This window comes from Verticillium dahliae, genomic scaffold, assembly GCF_000150675.1.
Source record: "Verticillium dahliae VdLs.17 supercont1.25 genomic scaffold, whole genome shotgun sequence".
Taxonomy (NCBI): Eukaryota; Fungi; Ascomycota; class Sordariomycetes; order Glomerellales; family Plectosphaerellaceae; genus Verticillium; species Verticillium dahliae.
The window spans coordinates 348,509-370,618 of NW_009276932.1; the positions used below are offsets into that span (position 1 = coordinate 348,509).

The following is a 22,110-nucleotide window of genomic DNA, read 5'->3' on the forward strand; positions in this document are numbered from 1 at the left end:
GCCTCATGAAGGAACTGCGCTGGACAGATTCAGAAAACGCCCAAAGAAGGCACCCACACATTGCCCTACTATCAGTGCGGCATTGGGCAATGTGGCATGGCTTTGCGTCGAGAGACCCCACTACAGATCTACGACGCATCAAGATCCATGCTGATGATGTTAGATTCCGTCAGAAAAGAATTCAACATCTCCTCTTATTGATTCTCTTGAACTTCTATTCGTTTTCCGCTCCGCTCCGAGCCGCTCGTCCTGACTTCGCCGATCCGAACTGCCGTGCTGACAACTGACAAACGGGCTGCTGCCCAGCACGAACAACATAAAGCAAGAATTTTTCACCCGGATGCATCGTGGCCCACCACACGTGGCTCAGCTCTCCGAGGACCTGCATTGGTCTAGTCACTTGCAGCTTGGCGTCTTTTTACCCGCCTTGCCGCCCAACCAACCCGTCAATCATCTCGCCCTGGGGGACACGACACCCTGGGTGACAGGCCGGGGCCACGAGTCTTCTCGGTCGGTGGCAAGGACTGACGATTGCGTGTTCGAATCCCTCTCATCTTCTGACGAGTTCGCGTCGATGCTCGCTCGCAGAAGAAGGGGGAAAAAATCCACTCTCACTGAGTTTGACGTGCAACTCAGACATCGCGTGAGCTTTCTCCACATGTTTTGTCGCTAGTCCTTCGCATCTCGGGAATATCGAGATTTCGCAATGAACTCTACCGTCAACTAGCGATCCTTGGCCTGAAGGTTGTCGCCTCCAGCGGCCTTCGGTGATGAGGCACGACCGCGCGACCGAGCGACCGACGCTCCTTATTAACCTTCGTGCTCTTGGCCTTTTGCCTCACGAGGCACACCTCTCCCGACGCCCAAAGGCCCGACAATGACAAAGAAGTTCTTCGGGGAGGTGGGAGGCGTCCCCAGGTACGGCCCCTAGCCCGCCGCCACGAGACACATTGTCTCCATTCCGCGAAGCGCAATACGGAAAGGCCTTTCTTAGCGTACGGATGGTGCACTCTAGCCCAGAGACCCGGTCGCTCCACCTAGGCAATGCTCAGGCTTGTCAGGTAACAGGGACCGCATTTTATGCCGCCAGCGCCCGGGTCACGATACAGATCCGTCCAAACCACCGAGACTCGCAGCCTGGACCTCGCCGGTCTGCGACGCCACTGTGCGTGGAAACTCGCAGTAGTTCCTACCACCACCGTCAATCATGCGAGCAGGACCCAGACGGCATAATGGAGTCGTACGTCTGTTCTTTGAATAAGACTCTCTTCCACCCCGCCTCGTCACTTCTCTTTCCACTGTCTCCCCCGCGATTTTGGGTCACTGGCCTTCCTGATCCATTGTCCGAGGCCCCCCCTCCCCAACGAGGTCCGACCCCCGAAGACGACTGGTCGCACGACCAGACCGACCTGAGGTGTTGAAGCCGAACGGTCGCCGTCCGGGCCATCCGAAACCATCACCTCACCAAAGGAGAGGCTGAGGTTGCGATCGTGAAAACGAGAAGAAGAGGACCAGCCTCGTACCTACAATGGCGAGGTTCCCACCGCCTGAGGTCCTCGCCACCTGGCCCGAACCCAACTTTGTGGACCCCATCAACAGAGGTCCGGCTTTGATGATTGTCGAGCTCACCATCTTGCCCATCGCCCTGGTCTGTCTGGCACTTCGACTCTATGTCAGGTTATGCATCATCCGAAAGAGTTGGTGGGATGACTGGCTGATGGTTGGTGGCGCGGTACGTTTCCCCCCTTGGCTCTTGTCATGGTCACATGTTAGTCGTAAGATGAGTTTGGCTGATCTGTTCACCAGGTCTTCGCTTCTGGAGTCACCGTCTGCGTCATCTTGGCGACCCAGTTCTACGGATGGAATCTGCACGTATGGGACTTGACGCCACAACAGATGCAGCAAGGCCGCCAGGTAAGCCGCATCACGGTGTCTTGGGTTTGCCTGTCGGCTGTGTGCTAACAAGATGTTGTAGATTTCCATTGCTGCCCAGACCATCTTCCTCTTCGCTTCTGGCCTCACCAAATTGTCTATGTTGGCCAGTTACCTGCGCATTGCGCCTCTCGGCTCGGCATTTCGGAAGCTCACATGGGCGACCGTTTATATCGTCTTTGCGCTGATTTGGATCTTCATCATCGTCCTCTGGACACAATGCATGTGAGCCTCGACCCCACCCAGACATACAACGGTTCAATCCCTGACATGCCACCCACCTTAGCCCCGTGGCCCACTATTGGCACCTCTCGCCCTCGTCCGCTGACAGCTGCATCGGCGAGTGGCCCCCTCTCGCCGCGCAGGCCATCACCACGGTCGTCACGGACCTCATCGTCACGGTCCTCCCGATGCCGACCCTCTGGAAGCTCCGCCTACCCGTCTATCAACGCATCGGCCTCATGGTCCTCTTCGGCTTCGGCGTCATCGTCGTCGTCGCCGGCGCCATGCGCACCTACTGGACCAACTACGTCACCGTCCACACCTACGACGTCACCTGGGACGGCTTCGCCCTGTGGATGTGGACCGCCATCGAGTGTAACCTCGGCATCATCTGCGGCTGCGTGCCTGTCCTCCGCCGCCTGCTGCCGCAGCGCATGGGCGGGTCGAGCGGCACCGGTGGACGGAGCACGAGACCCGACCCCGCGGCGCCGCAGACGATCGGCACGGCCGTCACGAGGCCGAAGAAGGGCCCCGCGGGCGCGACGGTCGCGGAGGAGCCGTGGGAGGAGCACGGGCTCGAGACCATGTCGTCGAGGGGTGGCGCGAATACGCCCGTCAAGGAGCCGCCGCCGGGGTGGCTGCCGATCAATGACACGTGGAATCGGGGTCCTTATGGCGTGCATGACAGGGTATGAGATGACCAGGGAGGATGTAATGAATGCGTTGTGGTTGATCTATCTGAGTGTCTGCGCTGCGTGATGTGATATTTGATGCGCCTAGCTGACCTTGGCCCTTGTTCTTAGCTTCTTCGAGGTACAGATGATGGGGGTGCCACTATTGGGAGAGACAGACGTGTCGAAGGCTTCAGTGTGATGTCACCGCTCTCCAGCGGCTGTTGGTCATTAAGATGGCTCCTGGGAAGTATTGTCAACCACCTGGGACCTTGTCATGTTTTCTTCGTCTCCATCCTGGAACATCGTGACGACCCACTTTCCAATGACCTAGTACCATCAGCTGAGGCTTCTGTAGGCTGTGGACGGCAAACCCGTGCTAACATCATGGAGGACCCGTCAATCAGATTGAGACTCTGTAGCACGTCATTGGAATTGGAAAAGGAGTTCCGTTGTCGTGCAGCATGGTGCATTTATCGACAATGTCCTCTTTGCTGTGAACTACTGGGTGGCGATGACTGCCGTTGAAGGACGAAAAGAAGTAAGCCCCAGTAGCACTATTGACAAGCTGAACGTCAGGACGAAGCTTCATGTCCAAAGTGTTTTGATACGGGTCCGGTCATCTTTACTGAAGAGCGAGCCAACACCAGAGAAACGTTATTTTGCAAGATGCTGAGTGGATATAGACGAGGAGTCTCGGCCGAGGGCCAAATGCTAGGGAACTTTTTTCGTGATTGAAAGACTGCCTGCAGCGTTTGTCAGAAGCTGCTGCGGCATGGACTGGCGTCTGCATGAGTCGAAGTGCGTGAGATAGTATTAGTTTCCACGTGTCTTCAACAGATGAGGAAGAGCGGATCAGTTGCGTTGAATCTCAGATGTAAGACACAAATTAGCACCAAAATCGTGCAAGCACCATTAAATCGTACAGAGATGCTGTTCCACATCGCCGTCTGCTCCTGGTGAGATGCGAGACTTGAAGGGGAGAAAACCATGAAAAGCTGAGGCATCATAAGCTTCAGCTGAAAAGAATTGTTGCCTACTCATCTGTTGAGACTGGGACTCCGAAGCACTGTTTCGAAGGCAATGAGGCTAGTTGTCCTTCCCCTTCTACCACAGTGACTTAAACTCAGATGCGTTGCAAGCAGCGCACCTGGGCCTGTCCCCGGACTCTGACAAGCAAAGCAACCGGATCAGCCGAGGCAGGATTCGAACCTGCAACCCACCAGTAGCTTGGGATAGATACTGGATACACAACAGCCTACCAATTGGCCCATTGCATCATCTCGTCTGTTTTGTTGGCATGGCTTTCGTTTGTTTGGTATATAGGGACTGACGCATCTGCCTGGAGGGTGGGTTCCTTCCAGTGGTAGCTTGGGCTAAGAGTGAATGGACAATGGGTAGCAAACGTCAACCTTGAAGCAACTACCCTCTTAGAGAAGGTACCTATAAGGCATCCAAGTCCTCAACCCCACTTCAAAGAGTCATATTTATCATTACCTCTACAACTCTATCCAAGACACCAAAGCCGGCAGCTACTACCCTCTTTTGTCTTGACTTACCAAGGAAGGCAGTATCCAAGCAAAATGGCTTATCACCAGTCAATTGATGAGCCGAGCGCTTCCAGCGGCTCGAGCACCCAGATCGGCTTATGACTGAAGTTTCCCAGCATCAACCCCAACGCCATGGCCGACGGCTGCAACGTGGCAGATGCCAACGACCTGGCATACCAATTCGAAGGCAGCATGAGACTCAGACCGTCCGAAGAAGAGTCCCTCAATATCGCACAGTACGATCTTCGCGCCAAACTTGGCAACAACGGCGTGAACGCCGTCCCTCCTCCTGGCTATCGTTTCTGGCAGTTCAAGACCGCGCATGGCTTCAAGAAGATGCGGCCGCGGGACGGCATACGCTACATCGATCCCGCCAGCGTAGACCACGTCTTCGCAGGCGGCCAGCGCACCAGTCACCTCGTCGACGCCTTCAAGCTGAGCGCCGTCGTCGACAACGAAAAGTACAGCTTCGCCTACATCGACAAGAAGACGGCAGAGATCATCACCGAGATGACCAAGCACGTCTCGAAGTTCGACCCGAAGCGTCCGGTGGGCTGGATCCGGTACGCCATCGACAAGGTGCCCGTCCTGCGCCGTCCGGGCGTCAACCCCTTCGTCACGCTCGAGCTCACGGTCCGGCTGGTCCGGGGCCGCCAGAACGGGCTCCGCGAGCCGCTGCCCGGCGGCCAGGGACCCTGTCAGACGGCGTTGGCCGTCGATGCGTTCCTTGCTGACATGGCGCGGCCGCGCGGCCTCTTCCAGACGGTCTTTCCCGACTATGGCGGTCTGCTTCATGGATTGGATGCTGAGGAGAATGTGCTTGGAAGCGTGGGGGCGGATGGAAAGGTTGTCACGTTGGATGAAGGCCCTGCGGCTGTTGATTACATCTGGACGTCGAATGACGAGGGAGAGGGCAAGGCGAAGGGCGCCGGACGTGGAGGGGGCGACGAGGACTATGACGAGGGCATGGAGGATGACTTGGACGCGTTTGACGACCAGATAGAGGACGAGAACGACGCATAAAACGTCCACAGCGGTTGGTAAAGAACGGAGCCGATATCAGAGAAGCGGTGTCGTACTCTACATAACCTACTCGAATGACTACAGATACTGCTGACGGCACCTGTATGTTCCCACATCCACGATTTCTCTCATCACCTTCTCTTACGGCTGGAATCCTTCTTTACAAACGGTTTCCAGTTGCCAAACCATGGGAAATCCGACATGGCCTTCTTCGCCGTGGTCGAGCTGATAAGCAGCACGACGAACAGCGTCAATCCAGCGCTCGGCGCAGCAATGACCGCCCACATCCGCAATGTGTGCCCCAGCTCAGACACCTTGGATTGCATCGACAGAAGCGCGGCTATGAAGCTCAACGGCAGGAACAGCGTCGCCAGCCACGTGAGTCGGTGTAGATTGCGGTTGTCGGCCATGCTGCGGCGCGAGTCGTCAACGATGGACGTTTGCACCGCCAGCTGGGTCAGACGCTCGAGACGCTTCTGGAACTCCTCCATGGCGCCAAGGACAAGGGCAAAGTCGCGCTTGTACGGTTGCAAGACAACATCGGTGACGAGGTCGTGGACGCGGCCGTCATTGTTAGTCTGGTGGGCGAGCCAGGCGCGCGTATCAAAGTCACCGCCACGCATGGTTTCGATGTGCGAGGAGCTGTGAAAGACGTGGAGAAGCATGTCCGAGAGCATTTCGCGGAAGACAGGGATGAAGCGGCGCCATGCGTGGAGCTTGCGCATGCGGCCGTCTATGTCGTCGGGGTTTTTGACAAAGTGCTGGGGGTAGGCAAGTTCCCAATCAATGATATTCAGGCGGGCTTTGACATAATCAATGATCAGAAGCCACTCTGACGCAAGCAGATGGAGGAGGGCAGCCACTGGGATGTGAATGTGTGACGGGCATTCTTCTGATGGCAGCTGAGGAAAACAATCTGGCTTCTGGGCCCAGTAAACAAAGTCGTCAAAAAACGACGTCTGCTTGGGGCCCTCCGGCAAGGGATCACTCCGCAGGGGATAAGGAGGCTTCTCCCAATTCTTGTATCCTTTCCACAGCGGCAATCCGTTCTGTATGGTCGGATCAAGGAGAAGAATAGCTTTTTGGAAAAGGTTAGTGTGATAAGTGTTGCAGGTCTCGATGTGCACATACCAGTCTCGGGCTCTCCGGAAGATACTCTCTTTTTGGTCCACAATGATGCCTTGGATCTCATAAAAGACGTGAGCGCGTCTGGATCATCCCACTTACACCCGCGGTTCTCGTCGTCATCTGCTCGACGCTCAACGTTAAACTTCATCTCCTCCCCACGAGCATCTATGCTGTAAGTCGTATGTTTCTGGAAGTACCGTGCGCGAGGAAACCTTATCTGTAACCAGCGCCGCTGTTCGAGGTCAACCTCAAGGTTTGTGGCATCTCTCCAGGGATCGCGCGGATTATTCCAGGCATAGGCGTACAGATGCTCGCGGAAAAAGTCAGGTTCCACACCAAACTTGTAACCAAGTGCTTCAATGACGGTTCGCGAGAGGTCCTCTACGACGAAAAGACGGAGCGTAAGATTCTGGTCAGGCTTCAAGCCAGCCAAGCCGGTTTTGAGGCTTTCCCGGGTCTTATACCGTGTGCACTGGGGCGGCTTTTGGTCCCTATAGTATTCGAGCAAACATACGTTGGTGCGCATTGTTCGTCCCGCTCTCGAACGGGCGTCGTCTTCGGCGGGGTTCTCCTGCCACCGTGCTGTGACTGTGCCAATGTTCATAAAATCGGCCAGCAAACGTAAATGTGGCCACTGGTGGTCGGCACTGGAGATATCCCTCACATGAGTGTGATAGGGATCCCTGGATGCTATTAGTGCGAGTCCAATCACGTAGCCAAAGCGCAGAGCCTTTGCAAGACGCAGCAGTGATTTTGTGACGTACGGGTTCGGCTCCAAATTCATCCACTTCTCCCGCCATTCACTTTGGCCGCCATAGACGTCCCCATAGGGATATGGATTCACGCCCTCTTTCTTGATGAAATGATATACATCCCGCATGACGGTTCCTTGTCGTGTGGGGCTGCTGTCGGATGGGGAATTGGCGCGTGCCGCGGGAGTGCGAGGCATCTTGCGACAATATTGATAGGCGTTGCCGGGTTGCTCAGTGGTAGGGCTTTCTCGTGACGACGAGGGAAAGATCAGATACTGGCGCCTCGTGAAAAGGAGGGCAGGGCTATGGACTCTCTTATTCCGTTCCGAAGACGAGCGAGCAACGTGGCGGCGGCTCTTCAATCATGTCTGCAGCACCTACCTCGTGCCAAGTCCGTGGCCAGGCAAGTTGGTGGGGGTTGCACAGCGTATTTGGCTGTTCAGCTCATGCTGGACGGGCGGGGGCTGACAGGTCGATTACAGCATGCCACTTGCCAGCCTTGTCGGGGACCCTGGTGTCAGCATCCAACTTGGGAGCCGTCATGGCGGCAGAGCTTTGGTCGAGATACAGAAGTATTGTCAATGTATTGCCGGTGTCAGATCGACTGATCGACTGGGCAAAGTGGATGTCGAGGCTGTGGAAGGCATGCGCCACTCTTCTTTTGATGTCTGGCAAGAAAGCTTAAAGAGCACTGCCGCAGTCTCGGGGCCGTCGCCTGCCTAGCCGCCTGCCTAGCCGCCTGCCTGTTTGCGATGCGAACTGGGCGTTGATCGGACGATGGGTACAACGGCGTCTCGGGAAGACCCGCACCCGCAAGAGGGTGATGGGCCATCGGCGATGGTTGATGGGCGATGGTCGACAGAAGCTTGGGTGCTATTCCCGACAGACATGGTTCCGATGGAAATGGCCAGGCCACTGATGACTAAGCCAGACACGTTGTTGACCAAATAAAGAAAATGAGGGGACAACCAACCCGAGGAGACTGAGCCTGGAATGCAGTGCAGACTCAGGGCCCCGAAGCCACGTCCTCCCAGCGACGGTTTGCGGGGATGGCCCGAGCCTAAGGTAACGTAGCGGCCCCTGAAGTGATCATCTGGGTCACACTCGGGAGCCTGCAAGACCTTGTCTCGGGCGAGGGAGAGATCGAGCGAGGTCCGGCGACTGTAGCCAGAATCCGAACAGAATATTTCCAGCATTCGGCTTCCCGCCGAGTCAGGATCATCTCGACAATCCATCGACCGATCGTCGTGTTGCATGGGGTTGATGCCCTCGGATCGGTCAACACCAAGGCTGTGCTTGCTTGTCGAGGCGTCGGCCACGCGACAGGACTAGCCTGGGAGGGGCCTGGGAGGGGCCTGGGACCCGAATGCGATGTCTTGAGGCTTCCTTGCCAGCTCGGTTTCCCTGAGCTGATTGCTGGTTCGAGGCTCGATTGGCGATGATTCGTGGTTCAGCGGGCAGCTCCAGAGCCCCGAAAGCGAGACCGAGCATTGGGGGATCCTTGAGGCCACTTTACCTAATCAAACTCGGGGCGCTGTATGGGGTCGCTTGTGAGCCTGACCAGTCGCCGTCACTTGCGAGGGACCCACCTCGCACAACTCCTGTGCGCCGGAACATGTGAGAGGGTCACTTCCGAGAGATCTTGCATAAACCTTGTACTACCTAGATATAGGTTAATGGCCATCCGACTTTCTCGTTGTCCATGTTGAAAATTATGGTAGCGATGAACTATCTGCTTCCTTTCTCTTTCCCTGGTCCTTTTTATTGGGTTTGTTAGAGGGCGAAGAGAGAAAAAAAACACCCATACAACCTACAATAACCTCGAAGCTTAGTGCCATAGCTCCTCCAGCCATGGCCGACGAACGACCAGCAACAAACTCGACAGATGTCGACCTGGAAAAGGGTCATAGCAGGCCGAGCTCTTCTCAGGAGCTCAAGCCAAAGACAGAGCCCGAGTCTGATTCCCTCCATACGAATGAGAAGACCCTCAACAACGAACCAGAACAGGAGCCTGAACACAACACCGCGTCTCAACCAGTCGATGACCCCAATCTTGTCGACTGGGACGGCCCTGATGACCCTGAGAACCCCATGAACTGGCCCGACAGGCAAAAGTGGCTCAACATTGGTCTCATCTCTCTGTTGACTTTTGTGACGTGAGTTTCCTCCCCCCCTGCTTAGCTTCGATCCAATGTCTCTGGCTAACACGCTTCTCCTATCCAGACCACTGGTAAGGCAGGACCAAAATAACCATACTGCAGTGGCTCCTACTGACACGCGATTTCACTCAAAATAGGGTTCTTCCATGTTCGCACCTGGTATCCCTGCCATCATGGTGCAGTTTGGAGAAACGTCATCCATCACCGCCACCTTTGTCGTCTCTGTCTATATTCTCGGATTCGCCTTCGGGCCCCTCATCGTCGCGCCCGTCAGCGAGATGTGGGGTCGTCGACCCCTTTACATCTGGGGCAACATCTTTTTTGTCCTCTTCTCAGTCGGCACCGCCCTGTCCCAGAACATGGACATGATGATGGCCTTCCGTTTTCTCATGGGCGTCGCCGGCTCCGTGCCGATCACTATAGGCAGTGGCAGCATCGCCGATATCATGCCCGTCGAGATGCGCGGCCGCGCCATGTCCGCCTGGGCCCTCGGCCCCCTACTGGGTCCCTGCATCGGGCCCGTCGCCGGTGGCTATCTCATCAGGGAGACGAGCTGGCGCTGGGTCTACTGGCTCGTCTGCATTGTCGTATGTGCATTCCGGCTGCTGATTGTCAAGTTGGAAAAATCGCTGACAGAAGTACACAGGGCGGCATCTGCATCCCGCCGTCGTTCCTCTACATGAAGGAGACGTACGCCCCCATCCTCATCGAGCGCAAGGTCCTGAAGCTGCGCAAGGAGACAGGCAACAACAACCTGCACAGCAAGCTCGACTCGGGCCAGAGCGTCGCCGACAAGTTCAAGATCGCCATCGTCCGCCCCGTCAAGCTCCTCTTCCTCGTGCCCATTGTCACGAGCATGGCCCTCTACGTCGCAATCGTCTACGGCATCCTCTACCTTCTCATCACGACCTTCTCCTTTGTCTACCGCGACCAGTACGGCTTCGACGAGGGCACCGTCGGCCTGACCTTCCTGCCCGCCGGCATCGGCATGATGATCGGCGTCGTCGTCTTCGGCGCCCTCTCCGACATGCTCGTCAAGCGCCGCATGGCCGCCGGCGGCGACCTCGTGCCCGAGATCCGCCTGACCCCCGCCGTCGCCCTACCCTGCGCCACCGTCCTGCCCGTCGGCCTCTTCATCTACGGCTGGACGACCGAGAAGCAGGTCCACTTCATCGTCCCCATGCTCGGCGTCGTCATCTTCAGCGCCGGCCTCATGGGCGTCATGGTACGTTGCCCGTCTCTGCCCGTGCCCCGTGCCCGCTGCCTCCTGTTCGTCAGTATGCATGCCCACTAACGCGACGCGCAGATGTGCATCCAGAACTACCTCCTCGACACCTTCCCCCGCTACGCCGCCTCCGTCACCGCCGCCCTCGCCGTCCTGCGCTCCCTCGCCGGCGCCCTGCTGCCCCTCGCCGGCCTCGAGATGTACAACGCCCTCGGCCTCGGCTGGGGCAACAGCCTCCTCGGCTTCCTCTCCGCCGCCATGATCCCGCTGCCGCTCCTCTTCTACCTCTACGGCGCCAGGCTGCGCGCCAAGTCGAACCCCCAGCTGTGATGGGTTTGAATGGGTTCTGTGTTGTTGTCTTTTGCTGCATGTGCATTGAAGCCCGATTTTCGTTTCCGGCCGGCGTTGGGGGGATACAGGTATGAAGCATAGTATAGACGGTTGTTTTCGGTAATTTGTACATACTGAGTGGGCCATGGGTCGCCTTCGGAATTGAAGGGGAGATTCGAGACAGTTGAGTGGATGCCGATTTCCTGATACCCGCCAGCAGCTCAAAACTTCGGGGCGAAGTGGCGTCTGGGAAAGTGATCTATTGTGAGCGTGGCTGCTGCTTCAAACTGCGTCTTCTTCGAGTTTGATGAACATGTACAACATGAACGTTTTATTGTGAAGAGGAATGAAGTTCAAGTAAAAGATTCAGAGTCTTACATACACGTAGCCTTGACAAAAACAGAAGGACATAAAGTATCCTTGCTGTACCAGACCGGTGAAACTGTAAAGGAAGGGGAACTGTACCTCTGGGCGTGCGCATCCTGCTTCTTGGTCGATGTGTTTGGCGAGGCGGAGAACGTGCTTCCCACCCGCGCGCTGGTCTTCCAGGACCAGACTCTGCCAGAAGCGCAGGCGGATGCTACGCTCGTAGCCTCCGGTCTTTGTCCAGAAGACATCGTATTCTTCTCCGGGAACGAGATGAATGAGGGCGCCTGCGGCCATGTATACATTGACATGACTCCCTGCTCCTTGTCGCAGATCTGTGAGAAGACAGAGTCGTCGCTGATGTACCTCTTTCTCGGCGTAGCGCGGATACGCTCGACCGCCCTGTCGATTCTGTTGCCAGCGTTGCACTCGTGTCTTTGTACCTCGGGACGGACCCAGGGTTTTCTCTCATCACCCGGGAATAGTGTGTCTGGGTCTTGCGGCTCCAGGGGATTGGGCTCCTCCATATCCGAGTCGGGTGCGTTGAACACCCACGGCAGCGTGGTACCCCGATCAAATATAACAAGTCAAATCATGAAATAACTAAATAGATAGACCGATTTCCTATAATTAAATAACTAAATCTATAGTATTTCGATATTTCGATATTTAGTAAACGTTTAAATACGCATTCAGGCCCGGAATATAGCTATTCCGAGCCCTAGGTAGGCTAATGACTATCGTGATAGCTTCATTACTAACTAAGTAAGTTAAATATTTATAAATAGGACTAAACAACCAAATCCGTCGATTTCGGCGGACCAAACAACTAAATCCGACACCTATATTTAACTTGTTTGGTCGGAGTGCAGCGCTGACCCACGGGTTTCGTGGCACCTGAATCGTTCACCCACCCGGGCATTCCATACTAGCAGTGGAAATGGAATATGCCCCTGACATTGTCAAACACTTGGACAATCGGATAACACGGGTCTGTCACTGCCATCGTTTACCTCTGGGTATTTCTAGGCAACACTGGAGGTGACTTGAATAAGCACTCAGTCCTGTGTAGGACGATTCGAGATTTATTGTGATCATGCATGGAGCTGCTTTACTTTCCACAGAAATCCACTAAGAACCACGGAGCGACTCCAAAGCCCTCTGGACCAAACCCTCCATCTCTCGAACAGCGCCCTCTTGCGTCGTCTGGCCCGTCATGATATACAGGACATTCCCCAAAACACGGGTGTGAACATCCCACGCCCCCTTGCCGTCGCGAAGGCCGGCCTGAAGCCTAGCAGCAGCCTTGCTCGTGTATCCGACCCCATCATCACTCCGCATGCTGATCGTGAGAACACTACCCAGGGCCCAAGCGCCCGCAACCTTGTCGGACTGCCTCGAGAGGCTGTCGATGAACTCGTTCGACCACATGGACCAGGTATTGCCCGAGGCGCCCGGACTAGGCGCGGCACCTAGCGCCTTTCCACTCGAGTTCTTCTTGGCCCAGTCCCACGCGCCGTTCTCGTCCATGCGCTGCAACTGGTCTAAAGACTCCACGGCTACCTGGCAGCCAACCGCGTGGGCCGTGTAGCTATGTCCATGAAGCAGCGCGTCGCTCTTATCGTCGCTCGCAAAGGCGTCGAAGATGGACTCCGAGGCCAGCGTCGTGGAGAGGGGCAAAAGCCCACCAGTGAGGAGCTTGGCGTGAACAGAAATGTCGGCGAGGGTGGCTAGCAGAGATGATGAGCTGAAACGGCCGAGGCGGTAGAGGCCGGTAAAGACCTCGTCAAAGATGACGGGGAGGCCCTGCCAGTCATGCTCGGTGGTGCTGGATGCGGTGGCGTTGCCGAACAGTTCAGGCGAAGAACGCACGACGTCGACGAGCGCTTTTTGATAGAGAGGGTCTCTGCACAGCTGGTCAGCAAATCAAGGTTGGTATGAGTGTGAGATGGAAACTTACACCAGGATCATGCCGCCAGCGCCAAGAACGACGGGCTCCAGCATCAAGGCGCCGAACTTGCGTCCGTCCTGTTTCTGGAGACGTTCTAACACGGACCGGAAGTAATTCTTGTACGACTCGTATGCCTTTGTCTGAGTTCTGTTGCTGAGATCAAACACATCGCTGAGAGATCCAAACTTCGCTCCATCGCCGAGGTTATTCTGTAGCGCCTCCGGCGTGTCGACGACCCACTTGCCATCGCGGCACCAGACACTGGGATAGTCAAACCAGAAGCCTTTACCCTGGTACCATTCTACCTTTTCGTTGAAGACGCTCGGCTCCGAGCAGTCCATGGTGCCGATGGTATCGCCGTGATAGCTCCCTTTGAGGCCGAGAATTTCCATCTTCTCGGAGGCGGCCCAGCCATAGCGCAGCCTGGCAGCGCGAAGAGCCATCTTGACGGCGACCTCGCAGCCGGTGCTCCCGTTGTCAGTGTAGAAGACTCGCGTCAGCCGTGGGTTTCCCATGCCATGGAGCAGCTTCTCAGCGAGAGCAAGGGCAGGCTCATGGATCGCCTCGGCGAACATGACGTGGCCGTAGCGACCGGCAGCATAGGCGGCGGCCAGCGTGAGGCGCGGATTTCCGTGACCGAGACCTTGGGTCCACCAGGAGGCAGAGCCATCGAAAGCCGGTTGTAGCAGTCCACTCTCGTTTGCGGGGGAGGGAGCAGCGGCGGGGGTCAAGACCTGGAAAAAGTCGCCATTGGCCGAATCGATGACGGAGATGCGGTCAGGCGTTAGTAGCTTTTGCTGAGTGAAGGGGTACCAAATGTTCTTGCTCGCACTCTGAGGCATGTTCTCGAGGCGCGCAATACGGCTCTTGCCCCGGTGATCCAGGTCCTTGAGGACGCCGTGGGCAGTTTCGCTAGAACTCTCGCGCTCGTAGTATGCTAACAGAGCGCCATGATCGTACCGAGGATCCTCGTGCCGCTCCGGCGGGGCGGTGACCGTCTCGACAGGAATGCCTGCATGCTCTTGGAAGTAGTCCTTGAGGTACAGATGGTTCTCGTATGTCGCATTTTGGAAGAGCAACACTGCCTCAACGTCCAGACCACGTAGTTTCAGGGACTCGTACGCGGCAATGGTCTGTGAGATGCCTCCAAGCTTGGAGTCGCCGACGAGGACAGTAGGTAGTCGAAGAGGCGCATAGAGATCGGCTTGCGGAGTTCCTGTCGGACCGGGTGAATGCACACCCCCGGCAGTCTCAAGAAAGAGCCACCCAGGACCCAAGGCGGCGGTTTTGAGTGCGTGATCATGGATGGACCGCCGGAGAGCGTCATCTGAGGGAATGTCCTGCCAACCAGTCAGACCAAGTTTGGATGAGGCCGCAACAAAAGTGGTACCCTGCCGGACAGTCTCGCTGCAGTATGCGGACTGCATGGTACATTGTACTGCACGAGCGTCTCTGCAGCGACAGAGGGAGCGAAACGCTCGATATGTCTGCGAGCGTGGTCAGGCTGAGGTGACCCGGCTCGCCGGACCTGGCTGATGCTGGGTACTTCTGTAGACCAGTTAGATCAGATCAAAATGACGGATCGACAGATAAGACATACACGAACTGTCTGCCTCACTGGCCGGACCCGTAGACACCGGCTTCAGGTAGGAGGTGCGCTCATGGTTGTAGAACTTGGTCGCGGCATTGCAGAGGATCGTTGTGAAGATGGTCTTGCCCACGTCCGTGTTGGCGCCGTACACCTGGTGCAGGCGAAGGTGCCGCCACAGCAGACCAGATAAGGGTGCCATCTCCAGACCTGGAGGCCAAAGGAAGAGGCGTCAATGGGGGAGCGGGAACGTGTCAAGATGTTGCTTAGCTCCATGATGTGTTGAGGGGCATCGAGGCCCTGAGAAATGTGCCTGATGGGCGAGGCTGTGCGAACGGCTTAGGGAAGGTGATGCCCTTGTACAGGGGGGTCAAACCTTCTGTAGCCGCTAGACCGACCGACGGCAAGCCACTTTGCCTTACCTCAGCAATTCCCTCAACATGTGCGACGCCCACCATGCGAATATATGGGCGCGACGCAAAACAGAAAACCTCCCGTGTTCAGCTTGTTTTTCCCGTTGAGTCACATCTTCTGCCGTGGGGTGCATCGTCAACATGTCCTCGTCCTCGAGCTTGGAAAGAGCTCTGAGGCAGCGGCTAGAAGAAAGGAAGTCCAAGTCACAACTACGCCGGCTGACCTCCTTCCCCTCGACGAGCGTCGACTTGTCCTCCAACTCCTATCTCTCGCTCTCTGTCGTGCCAGAGGTTCAAAAAGCCTACATAGCACACCTCGAACAGCTGACCGCGTCGAATCCTCAAACGTCCATCCTGGGATCCAGCGGCTCCAGGCTCCTCGACGGCAATTCGAACTATGCCGAAGCGCTGGAACGCGACGTTGCCGCATTCCACCATGCTCCCGCTGGTCTGCTTTTCAACTCGGGCTTCGACGCCAACGTGGGCCTGTTCAGTTGCGTTCCCCAGCCGGGAGATGTCGTCGTCTACGATGAGCTCGTGCACGCCAGCGCCCACGACGGCATGAGGATGAGCCGCGCCGCCCAACGACTGCCGTTCAAGCACAACACCGTCTCCCCAGCAAGAAGGCCCCACCCTCTGGGCGATACCCCGCCAGCGCGACAAAGCCTGGGCGAGATCCTCGCAGCATTGACCCAGGGCGCGAGCGGCCAAGAGGTCAGGGCCGGGACCCGCAACGTCTTCGTCGCCGTCGAGGCCGTCTACAGCATGGACGGCGACGTTGCGCCGCTGCGGGAAATCGTCGCCTGCATCAAGCAGCACCTGCCCCGCGGCAACGGTCGGCTCATCGTCGACGAGGCGCATTCGACAGGTCTCTTCGGCCTGCAGGGCCGCGGCCTCGTGTGCGAGCTCGGGCTCGAGCGCGACGTCTTCGCGCGCCTCCACACCTTTGGCAAGGCCATGGGGGCTTCGGGGGGTAAGTGCTCTCTCTCTCTCTCTTCTTAGTTCTGACCCAGAAAGCCGAGTGCCGAGCCTCTGGGGAGGGGGGTGGGACCCCTGACGCTAACGAATGCACGCGCTTGCAGCCATGATCCTCTGCGCGCCGGTTGTTAAGGAGTACCTGATCAATTACGCGCGTACCCTGATCTACACGACGGCCATGTCGCCGGCGAGCCTGGCGGGCATCAGGGTCACGTACGACTTTGTAGCCACAGAGATGGCCGACGAGTTGAGGCGGCGGTTGAGAGAATTGATCGGGTACACGCACGGCCTCTTTGTGTCCATTTGCGCACGCTACGGCGCGGCCCCGCGACCGCTGGTGCGCGTTGATGCGGGGTTGCCCTCGTCGCCCATTATCCCGTTGTTGACCTCGCATCCGCGCAGCCTGGCCTTGTACTGCCAGGAGCGAGGCTACATCATCCGTCCTATTGTCGCGCCTACAGTGCCGAAAGGCAGCGAGAGGGTGCGGGTCTGTCTACATGCTGCCAACACGAAAGAAGAGGTCGAAGGTCTGGCCCGCGTGGTCGAGGAATGGGTGCTCAAGACGCAGAAGGAGGGCCTTCAGGAGACCCAACCACAAGTGCAAAAGGCTCATCTTTAGGTGGCAAGTGATCGCATCACGGCTCGAGATTCGGCTTTGCAAGCCGAAACCAAAAATTACTGTTGGAAGCATCAGCTTGGTGCACTCTTTTCAACAATAAAGAGAAGCATGGTAGATGGGAGACATATTGGGCCAGTACTGCGCTCTTGATGCGATGTGCTGGGGGGGTTGAGGGGGTGAGGGGTTGATAATAAAAAAAAGACCGCTAGCAACGAGAATTCAATTGAACAGGGAATGCGTTCACCCCGATGAGACGAGAATGACGAGATGCTCTGAGGCCCCCTTTCTTAGGCACGAGATTGATGCGGCAAGGTGAGTCACCCGGCACCGCATGCTGAAAGGGGCGTCACTATAAGGCTGATGGAAGTCCGCCCGTATCTTAAAAAGGGGCTGAAAACAACACGAGGCAGCTGGCGAGGCTTCCTCGACCCTCTAAAGGCTTGGGAGACATGTCGCATATTTAAAGATGTCAAGGGTTGGCACTCAAAGTTCCTCGGTAACCCTCCAGGCACCAACTCGATTAGTACAACCAACATCATCGAAGGTCAACACCACAATGCGGCGCCCCCAGCTCCTCACGCCGACTGAATTAAGCAGGCTGCGAGATCGCTCCGACGAGAATGACAAGCTAGCCACGTGCTGGGACCGCGAACACGTCGGCATTCTTCTCTTCGACTACTCGGCCCCGCCCATGAGCTACTCTGGCTATCCGATGCTCAGAGTCTCACTTTTGAAAAGAGGCGTTTCGAAAACGCGCCACGCCTCAGGGTGGTGCGAGTCGGAAAGCGATTTCACCTTCATCGGCAACGTGACGAATGCTCCGCCGCGAGACTACCACTACGGCAAGAGCTCCACGTACGAGCAGCCAGCGGCCCTGATGAGGAACAAGATTGAAGAGATCCTCGCCGAGCTGGGCGACAGATACGCCACGCTCTGTCTATGTACCGCGCGGCCGAAGCAGTTGGCCCTGGGGCTGCAGAAAATCGGCCTCACAATCCCGAAGCAGTTCGTGGTTGTCCATCTGGTCAAGGTGCTCGAGTTCCAGGCCGTACCAGATGTCATCAACAGCGTGCTGGCCGGGCAAGAGGGATTCGCGGCGCGGGCCAACGACGGGGAAATCTGGACTGGACCGGGGCATGGCGCGGACTGCTCGCTAGCCTCGGTGTTGCTGGCGCTCGTCGGGCCGTTAGCGAAGAATTACACCGGCGACTGGAAGAGGATTGAGCGGGAGGCGGTGGCGGCCAGTCGGCTATTGGGTGGAACGGGACTCAAGATCGTTGGCGAGATGAACAAGATGAAGAGCAGATCGTCGAAGCGAGGCAAAAGAGACCCAGACGCCTGAGTTGCCATGCGATAGACCTCAAGCGCCTCTAGGCATCTGCCAGCATCGGCTCGATAGATAACCACGAGGCATGCGCCGGGTTCGTCTCGAATGCGACGTCCGTTGTCGATCTGTGATTGCTAGTTGGCCTAGTAAACTGGTTGATTGGGTCTAGATCCTCAAATCAGCCAAGGGAAACTACTCGGCCTTTCGCTCCGAATGCCGACATAGGGCAAGGCACGAGCGCCATTGGTGTCTGGTGGTTGATGTGTTGGAGGGGGGCCGGCTGCCCAGCCCTGACAGGTCCAACTATGCCTGGCGATGTTGTTGCTGGGAATGTTGTGATGGGTCGGCACGGCTGGCACGTGGGATGGTGACTCGAGATCTGTCGAGGGGGCAAGAGGTGAACCAAGCTTCCTGTGCTGTACAGGTATAGCCATGGTAAGGTAGGCACAGCACCTTTCTGACCACTGTAACCCCCCACCCCGGTCGAGGCAGCGCCCGCCATGTGGAGATAAGGGAAACGGCCCGGACAGGGGGAGCTGGCTGGTCCCGCTTGCATTTAGCAGGGCCAATGGAGTGAGCTTCTGTAAGGCGTTGTGGGCGTGGGGTCAGCGGAATAATCGGGGGGTGGATTGGGGGACATTTTGGGGGAGGAAGGACTGACGGGGGAACTGACTAATTACCATGTACTACTGGGCCTGGTAGCACTTGCCCAGGGCGCTTTGACCTGAGAGGCCCCTTCCCCCCCCCAACCTGCCTGCCTCCCTCTGCGGGACCCCGCGTTCCCACCCGTGCTTGCCCTGACCTGTCGGTCGCTCTCGCCTGTGACAGGACCGACGGCGCGAGCTGTGCTCGCCATTCTTTCCTCATCTTTCCCTCCACTGCCGCAACTTTACCTCGCCTATTTTCCCGCCTATTGCCTGACCCCCAACCTCGATCTCGACCTCGCCTTGGATCGCCTCTCCCCCTTCGGCTCCCCGCAGCAGCCCTATCGCTTCGAGATTTGCGGCAACTTTCATATCCATCATCGCAACGACATTCGAAATGCGCGACTAGGGCGCTGGTCATGGCGACCCACCAACCCCATGCGGGCGGCGCGCCCTCTGCTCACGGCCATCCGGGACCCTCACCAACAGACGAGGGATCACCAAATCCTCCCGAGTCGTCCAAAGAGTCTACCACCTCCGCCTACCGACGCGCCAGTCGCAAAGGCGCCGTGAAGAAATTTAGCTGCAGCTTTCCCGGTTGCGACAAATTATACTCTCGAGCTGAGCATCTCCACCGGCATCAGTTGAATCGTGAGACGTCCCCCACCCGGCTTGGAAACGACTGTTACCTTCTCGCCTCTTGTTGTGCCGCCGCCTCGATTAGCCGAGCCCGCTTGACTGACATTGACTTGCAGATGCACCCAAGGAAATCTTCCGTTGCGAAGAACCTGGCTGCGACCAAAAGTTTGTCCGCGCCGATCTCCTCGCTCGACATAAGAAGCGTCACTTCACATCCTCCTATATACCCCGGAACAGAACCTTCAGCTTCAAGTCGTCACATCCTGAACTTGCGGCCACTTCGAGCGCACCAGCACCAAACACAACATCCACTGCCGGGGCTGCCCCGCGAACGCAGTTCCCGTCACATCCCTCGAGTGGACCTCACGATGCCGCCATCTTACTGACGCCCGACTCGGAGCCGGCCCCACGGCTGGTTCAGCCTTCGAGCTGGCCTCCGCCGCAACCAACCATGCACGGCTTGGACATGAACATGGGGTCGAAGACGGCGTATTATGGGAGGGAGGCGGTGACCATGGCCGCCGAATCGTCAACCATGTTGCCCTTCGACAACGGCTTTCAAGCGGATGGACATCTATCCGAGAACTTCGCCATGTGGCTTTTTGACGCTCAGGCTGGCTGGAACGAGCTGAACGCTGTTGCAAACATGCCGTTTCTCGAAGGCGGTTTGGAGTCGACGTTCAACAACAACATCAATTACGACTACGAGTCGCTTACAAGCCGCTCACAGCCAGATCCCACGCCGCCGCGCCAAGAAAATGACGACCTTCTCACGGAACACCGTCGAGAAGAGATCTTGTCCTGGTTCCGGCTTTTCCGCAGTAAACAGCCCAAGTACGAGGCCTCAATCACCCGGATCGTACAAGAGAGCGGCGGTGACGTCCCCGGCCTCAGTCTCGACATGATGCGACATTGTCTGCACACGTACTGGGTCGATGTGTCCCCGCGGCTGCCTATTGTACATCAGCCGACTTTCTCATGCAACCGATGCCCCATTTTCCTCGTCATGGTCATGCTTGCACTCGGCGCTGCATCTCTGAGGGCCCGTGACACGACGAGCACCTACGTCGAGTACGGGGGTTTCGCGGACGTTATCATATCGAGCGTTCGCTGGGAAATCGTGACGGCCGAAGACGCCAACCCGCCAGTGGCTCTGTGGGTGGCGCAGGCACTTCTGCTGCTCGAGTACTATGAGACCCTGTTCTCTTTCCGCAAGTTCCATGAGCGGGCGCACATCTACCACTCCGCGACCCTGACTCTCTTGCGCCGGGGTAGTCCCCTTATCGGCAAAGCGGGCAGTGAGTCACCGCCCGAGGAAGCGCCGCCGTCGGGTGAAAATGACGGCTCGTCAGACTCGCGAACATGGTGGGTGCGCTGGGCTGAGACGCAGTCCATGCATCGTGTTGTTTTTGGGGCCTTCATGATGGATATCATCCATGCCACCATGTTTGGCCATCTCGCCGACATGGCGCCCGATGAGATCCGCCTCCCTCTACCGTGCGATGACAGCCTTTGGGCGGCGCCCAACCCCGACAGCTTCCGGAGCGTTGACAGCACGTGGCGCATGTATGGCATCAAACAGATTTCTTTCCTCGAGGGGCTCAAGTCTGCGCTTCACTGCAACCCAGTGAAGACACATTCGTTTGGTCGCATGATCATCATGTGCGGTCTTCTCAGCGTTGGCTGGCATCTCTCCCATCGCGACAGCCAGATCAAGTGGCTCGATCGCCCCACACGCACATCTGAGCACGACACATGGCGAAGGACGATCCTGAAAGCTTTTGATATTTGGAAAGAGAGCTACGATGCCGATATTGGCCTATCCGAAACCAATCTTGGGGAGAGCCATGGTAGCGCGAATGGGCCAGTTCAGTCGCCATCTGTACTCTACCATTTCGCCCACATTGCTCTTCAAGTCGACATCGTGACCTGTCAGGTCTTTGCGGGCGCGAAACGCCTGGTCAACCGCAAAATTTCGACGCGCGATTACAGCAACGCTGTTGCACGTATGAGAATCTGGTCGAGCAAGGCGAGCACGAGACATGCCGTGCTGCACGCGTTCAAGCTGCTTCACCGTGTTCTGGTGGGAGGTACCCGTAGGGGGTCGGGGTACCCTCCACTCCAAGACGCGTGGTACTCGTGCCGCAACGAGGCAGACCCCCACCGCCCGTGGTCACTTTACTACGCGGCTTTGGGTATATGGTCGCTCGTGCGGGCGTTGAACGGTGGGCAGGCACTGCCGCCATATTTAGGACCGTACTTGAGCACCGCTACGTATCTGACACGCATCGCGAACCTCTCTGAGCTCACAGAGGAGACAGCAAGGGGGCTGGGTGATGGGTTGCCTGATCTGCTACGATTGTTGCAGGCGAGCTTTGAGGATGCGCATGCTGAGCTGCTCCATGAGGCGGCTGAGCGACTGAAGACTTGTAGAGAACTGATGGCTGGGGCGGGGACATGACGGGTAGATATACGAGATTCCTCTTACGACTCACTATACACCTAGAGCGGGTTACATGTTCGATTTCGAACTTTTGGGAGGCCGGGTTTCTTTTCCAGGCTCGTTTGAAAGGGTCGCGGAGGCTTTTTGTGA

General features: G+C 57.1%; 9 protein-coding genes across 9 annotated transcripts; 6 read left to right on the forward strand and 3 right to left on the reverse strand.

Moving 5' to 3' along the window:
• Window positions 1–920: 920 nt before the first annotated feature.
• Window positions 921–2,849, forward strand: VDAG_09349 (uncharacterized protein; the record flags this gene model as incomplete). The annotated part of the gene is made up of 4 exons (XM_009655651.1): window positions 921–1,732; window positions 1,807–1,914; window positions 1,976–2,157; window positions 2,219–2,849. Exons 1-4 carry the CDS (start codon window positions 1,529–1,531, stop codon window positions 2,847–2,849), a joined length of 1,125 nt encoding a protein of 374 aa, XP_009653946.1. The 5' UTR covers window positions 921–1,528.
• Window positions 2,850–4,507: 1,658 nt separating this feature from the next.
• On the forward strand, window positions 4,508–5,398 carry VDAG_09350 (uncharacterized protein; the record flags this gene model as incomplete). The annotated part of the gene is made up of 1 exon (XM_009655652.1): window positions 4,508–5,398. One exon carries the CDS (start codon window positions 4,508–4,510, stop codon window positions 5,396–5,398), a length of 891 nt encoding a protein of 296 aa, XP_009653947.1.
• A 131-nt stretch (window positions 5,399–5,529) lies between these two features.
• VDAG_09351 (uncharacterized protein) lies at window positions 5,530–7,475 on the reverse strand (the record flags this gene model as incomplete). The annotated part of the gene is made up of 4 exons (XM_009655653.1): window positions 5,530–6,476; window positions 6,626–6,983; window positions 7,041–7,209; window positions 7,291–7,475. The coding sequence occupies 4 exons, from the start codon at window positions 7,473–7,475 to the stop codon at window positions 5,530–5,532; spliced, it is 1,659 nt and encodes a 552-aa protein (XP_009653948.1).
• A 1,654-nt stretch (window positions 7,476–9,129) lies between these two features.
• Window positions 9,130–10,992, forward strand: VDAG_09352 (polyamine transporter 3; the record flags this gene model as incomplete). Its single annotated transcript, XM_009655654.1, has 4 exons — window positions 9,130–9,429; window positions 9,575–10,024; window positions 10,084–10,662; window positions 10,744–10,992. The coding sequence occupies 4 exons, from the start codon at window positions 9,130–9,132 to the stop codon at window positions 10,990–10,992; spliced, it is 1,578 nt and encodes a 525-aa protein (XP_009653949.1).
• Window positions 10,993–11,147: 155 nt separating this feature from the next.
• Window positions 11,148–11,853, reverse strand: VDAG_09353 (uncharacterized protein). The gene has a single exon (XM_009655655.1). The coding sequence runs from the start codon at window positions 11,653–11,655 to the stop codon at window positions 11,359–11,361; it is 297 nt and encodes a 98-aa protein (XP_009653950.1). The 5' UTR covers window positions 11,656–11,853; the 3' UTR covers window positions 11,148–11,358.
• A 636-nt stretch (window positions 11,854–12,489) lies between these two features.
• VDAG_09354 (adenosylmethionine-8-amino-7-oxononanoate aminotransferase) lies at window positions 12,490–15,173 on the reverse strand (the record flags this gene model as incomplete). Its single annotated transcript, XM_009655656.1, has 5 exons — window positions 12,490–13,264; window positions 13,319–14,649; window positions 14,742–14,857; window positions 14,916–15,051; window positions 15,108–15,173. 5 exons carry the CDS (start codon window positions 15,171–15,173, stop codon window positions 12,490–12,492), a joined length of 2,424 nt encoding a protein of 807 aa, XP_009653951.1.
• Window positions 15,174–15,451: 278 nt separating this feature from the next.
• Window positions 15,452–16,907, forward strand: VDAG_09355 (8-amino-7-oxononanoate synthase; the record flags this gene model as incomplete). The annotated part of the gene is made up of 2 exons (XM_009655657.1): window positions 15,452–16,283; window positions 16,393–16,907. 2 exons carry the CDS (start codon window positions 15,452–15,454, stop codon window positions 16,905–16,907), a joined length of 1,347 nt encoding a protein of 448 aa, XP_009653952.1.
• A 556-nt stretch (window positions 16,908–17,463) lies between these two features.
• On the forward strand, window positions 17,464–18,249 carry VDAG_09356 (uncharacterized protein; the record flags this gene model as incomplete). The annotated part of the gene is made up of 1 exon (XM_009655658.1): window positions 17,464–18,249. The coding sequence occupies one exon, from the start codon at window positions 17,464–17,466 to the stop codon at window positions 18,247–18,249; it is 786 nt and encodes a 261-aa protein (XP_009653953.1).
• A 1,048-nt stretch (window positions 18,250–19,297) lies between these two features.
• VDAG_09357 (uncharacterized protein) lies at window positions 19,298–21,896 on the forward strand (the record flags this gene model as incomplete). Its single annotated transcript, XM_009655659.1, has 4 exons — window positions 19,298–19,529; window positions 19,634–21,523; window positions 21,608–21,742; window positions 21,886–21,896. The coding sequence occupies 4 exons, from the start codon at window positions 19,298–19,300 to the stop codon at window positions 21,894–21,896; spliced, it is 2,268 nt and encodes a 755-aa protein (XP_009653954.1).
• Between the last annotated feature and the right edge of the window lie 214 nt (window positions 21,897–22,110).

Coding starts and splice junctions, on each gene's coding strand:
- VDAG_09353 (XM_009655655.1), bottom strand. CDS start 11,655: ATGGCCGCAGGCGCCCTCATTCATCTCGTTCCCGGAGAAGAATACGAT.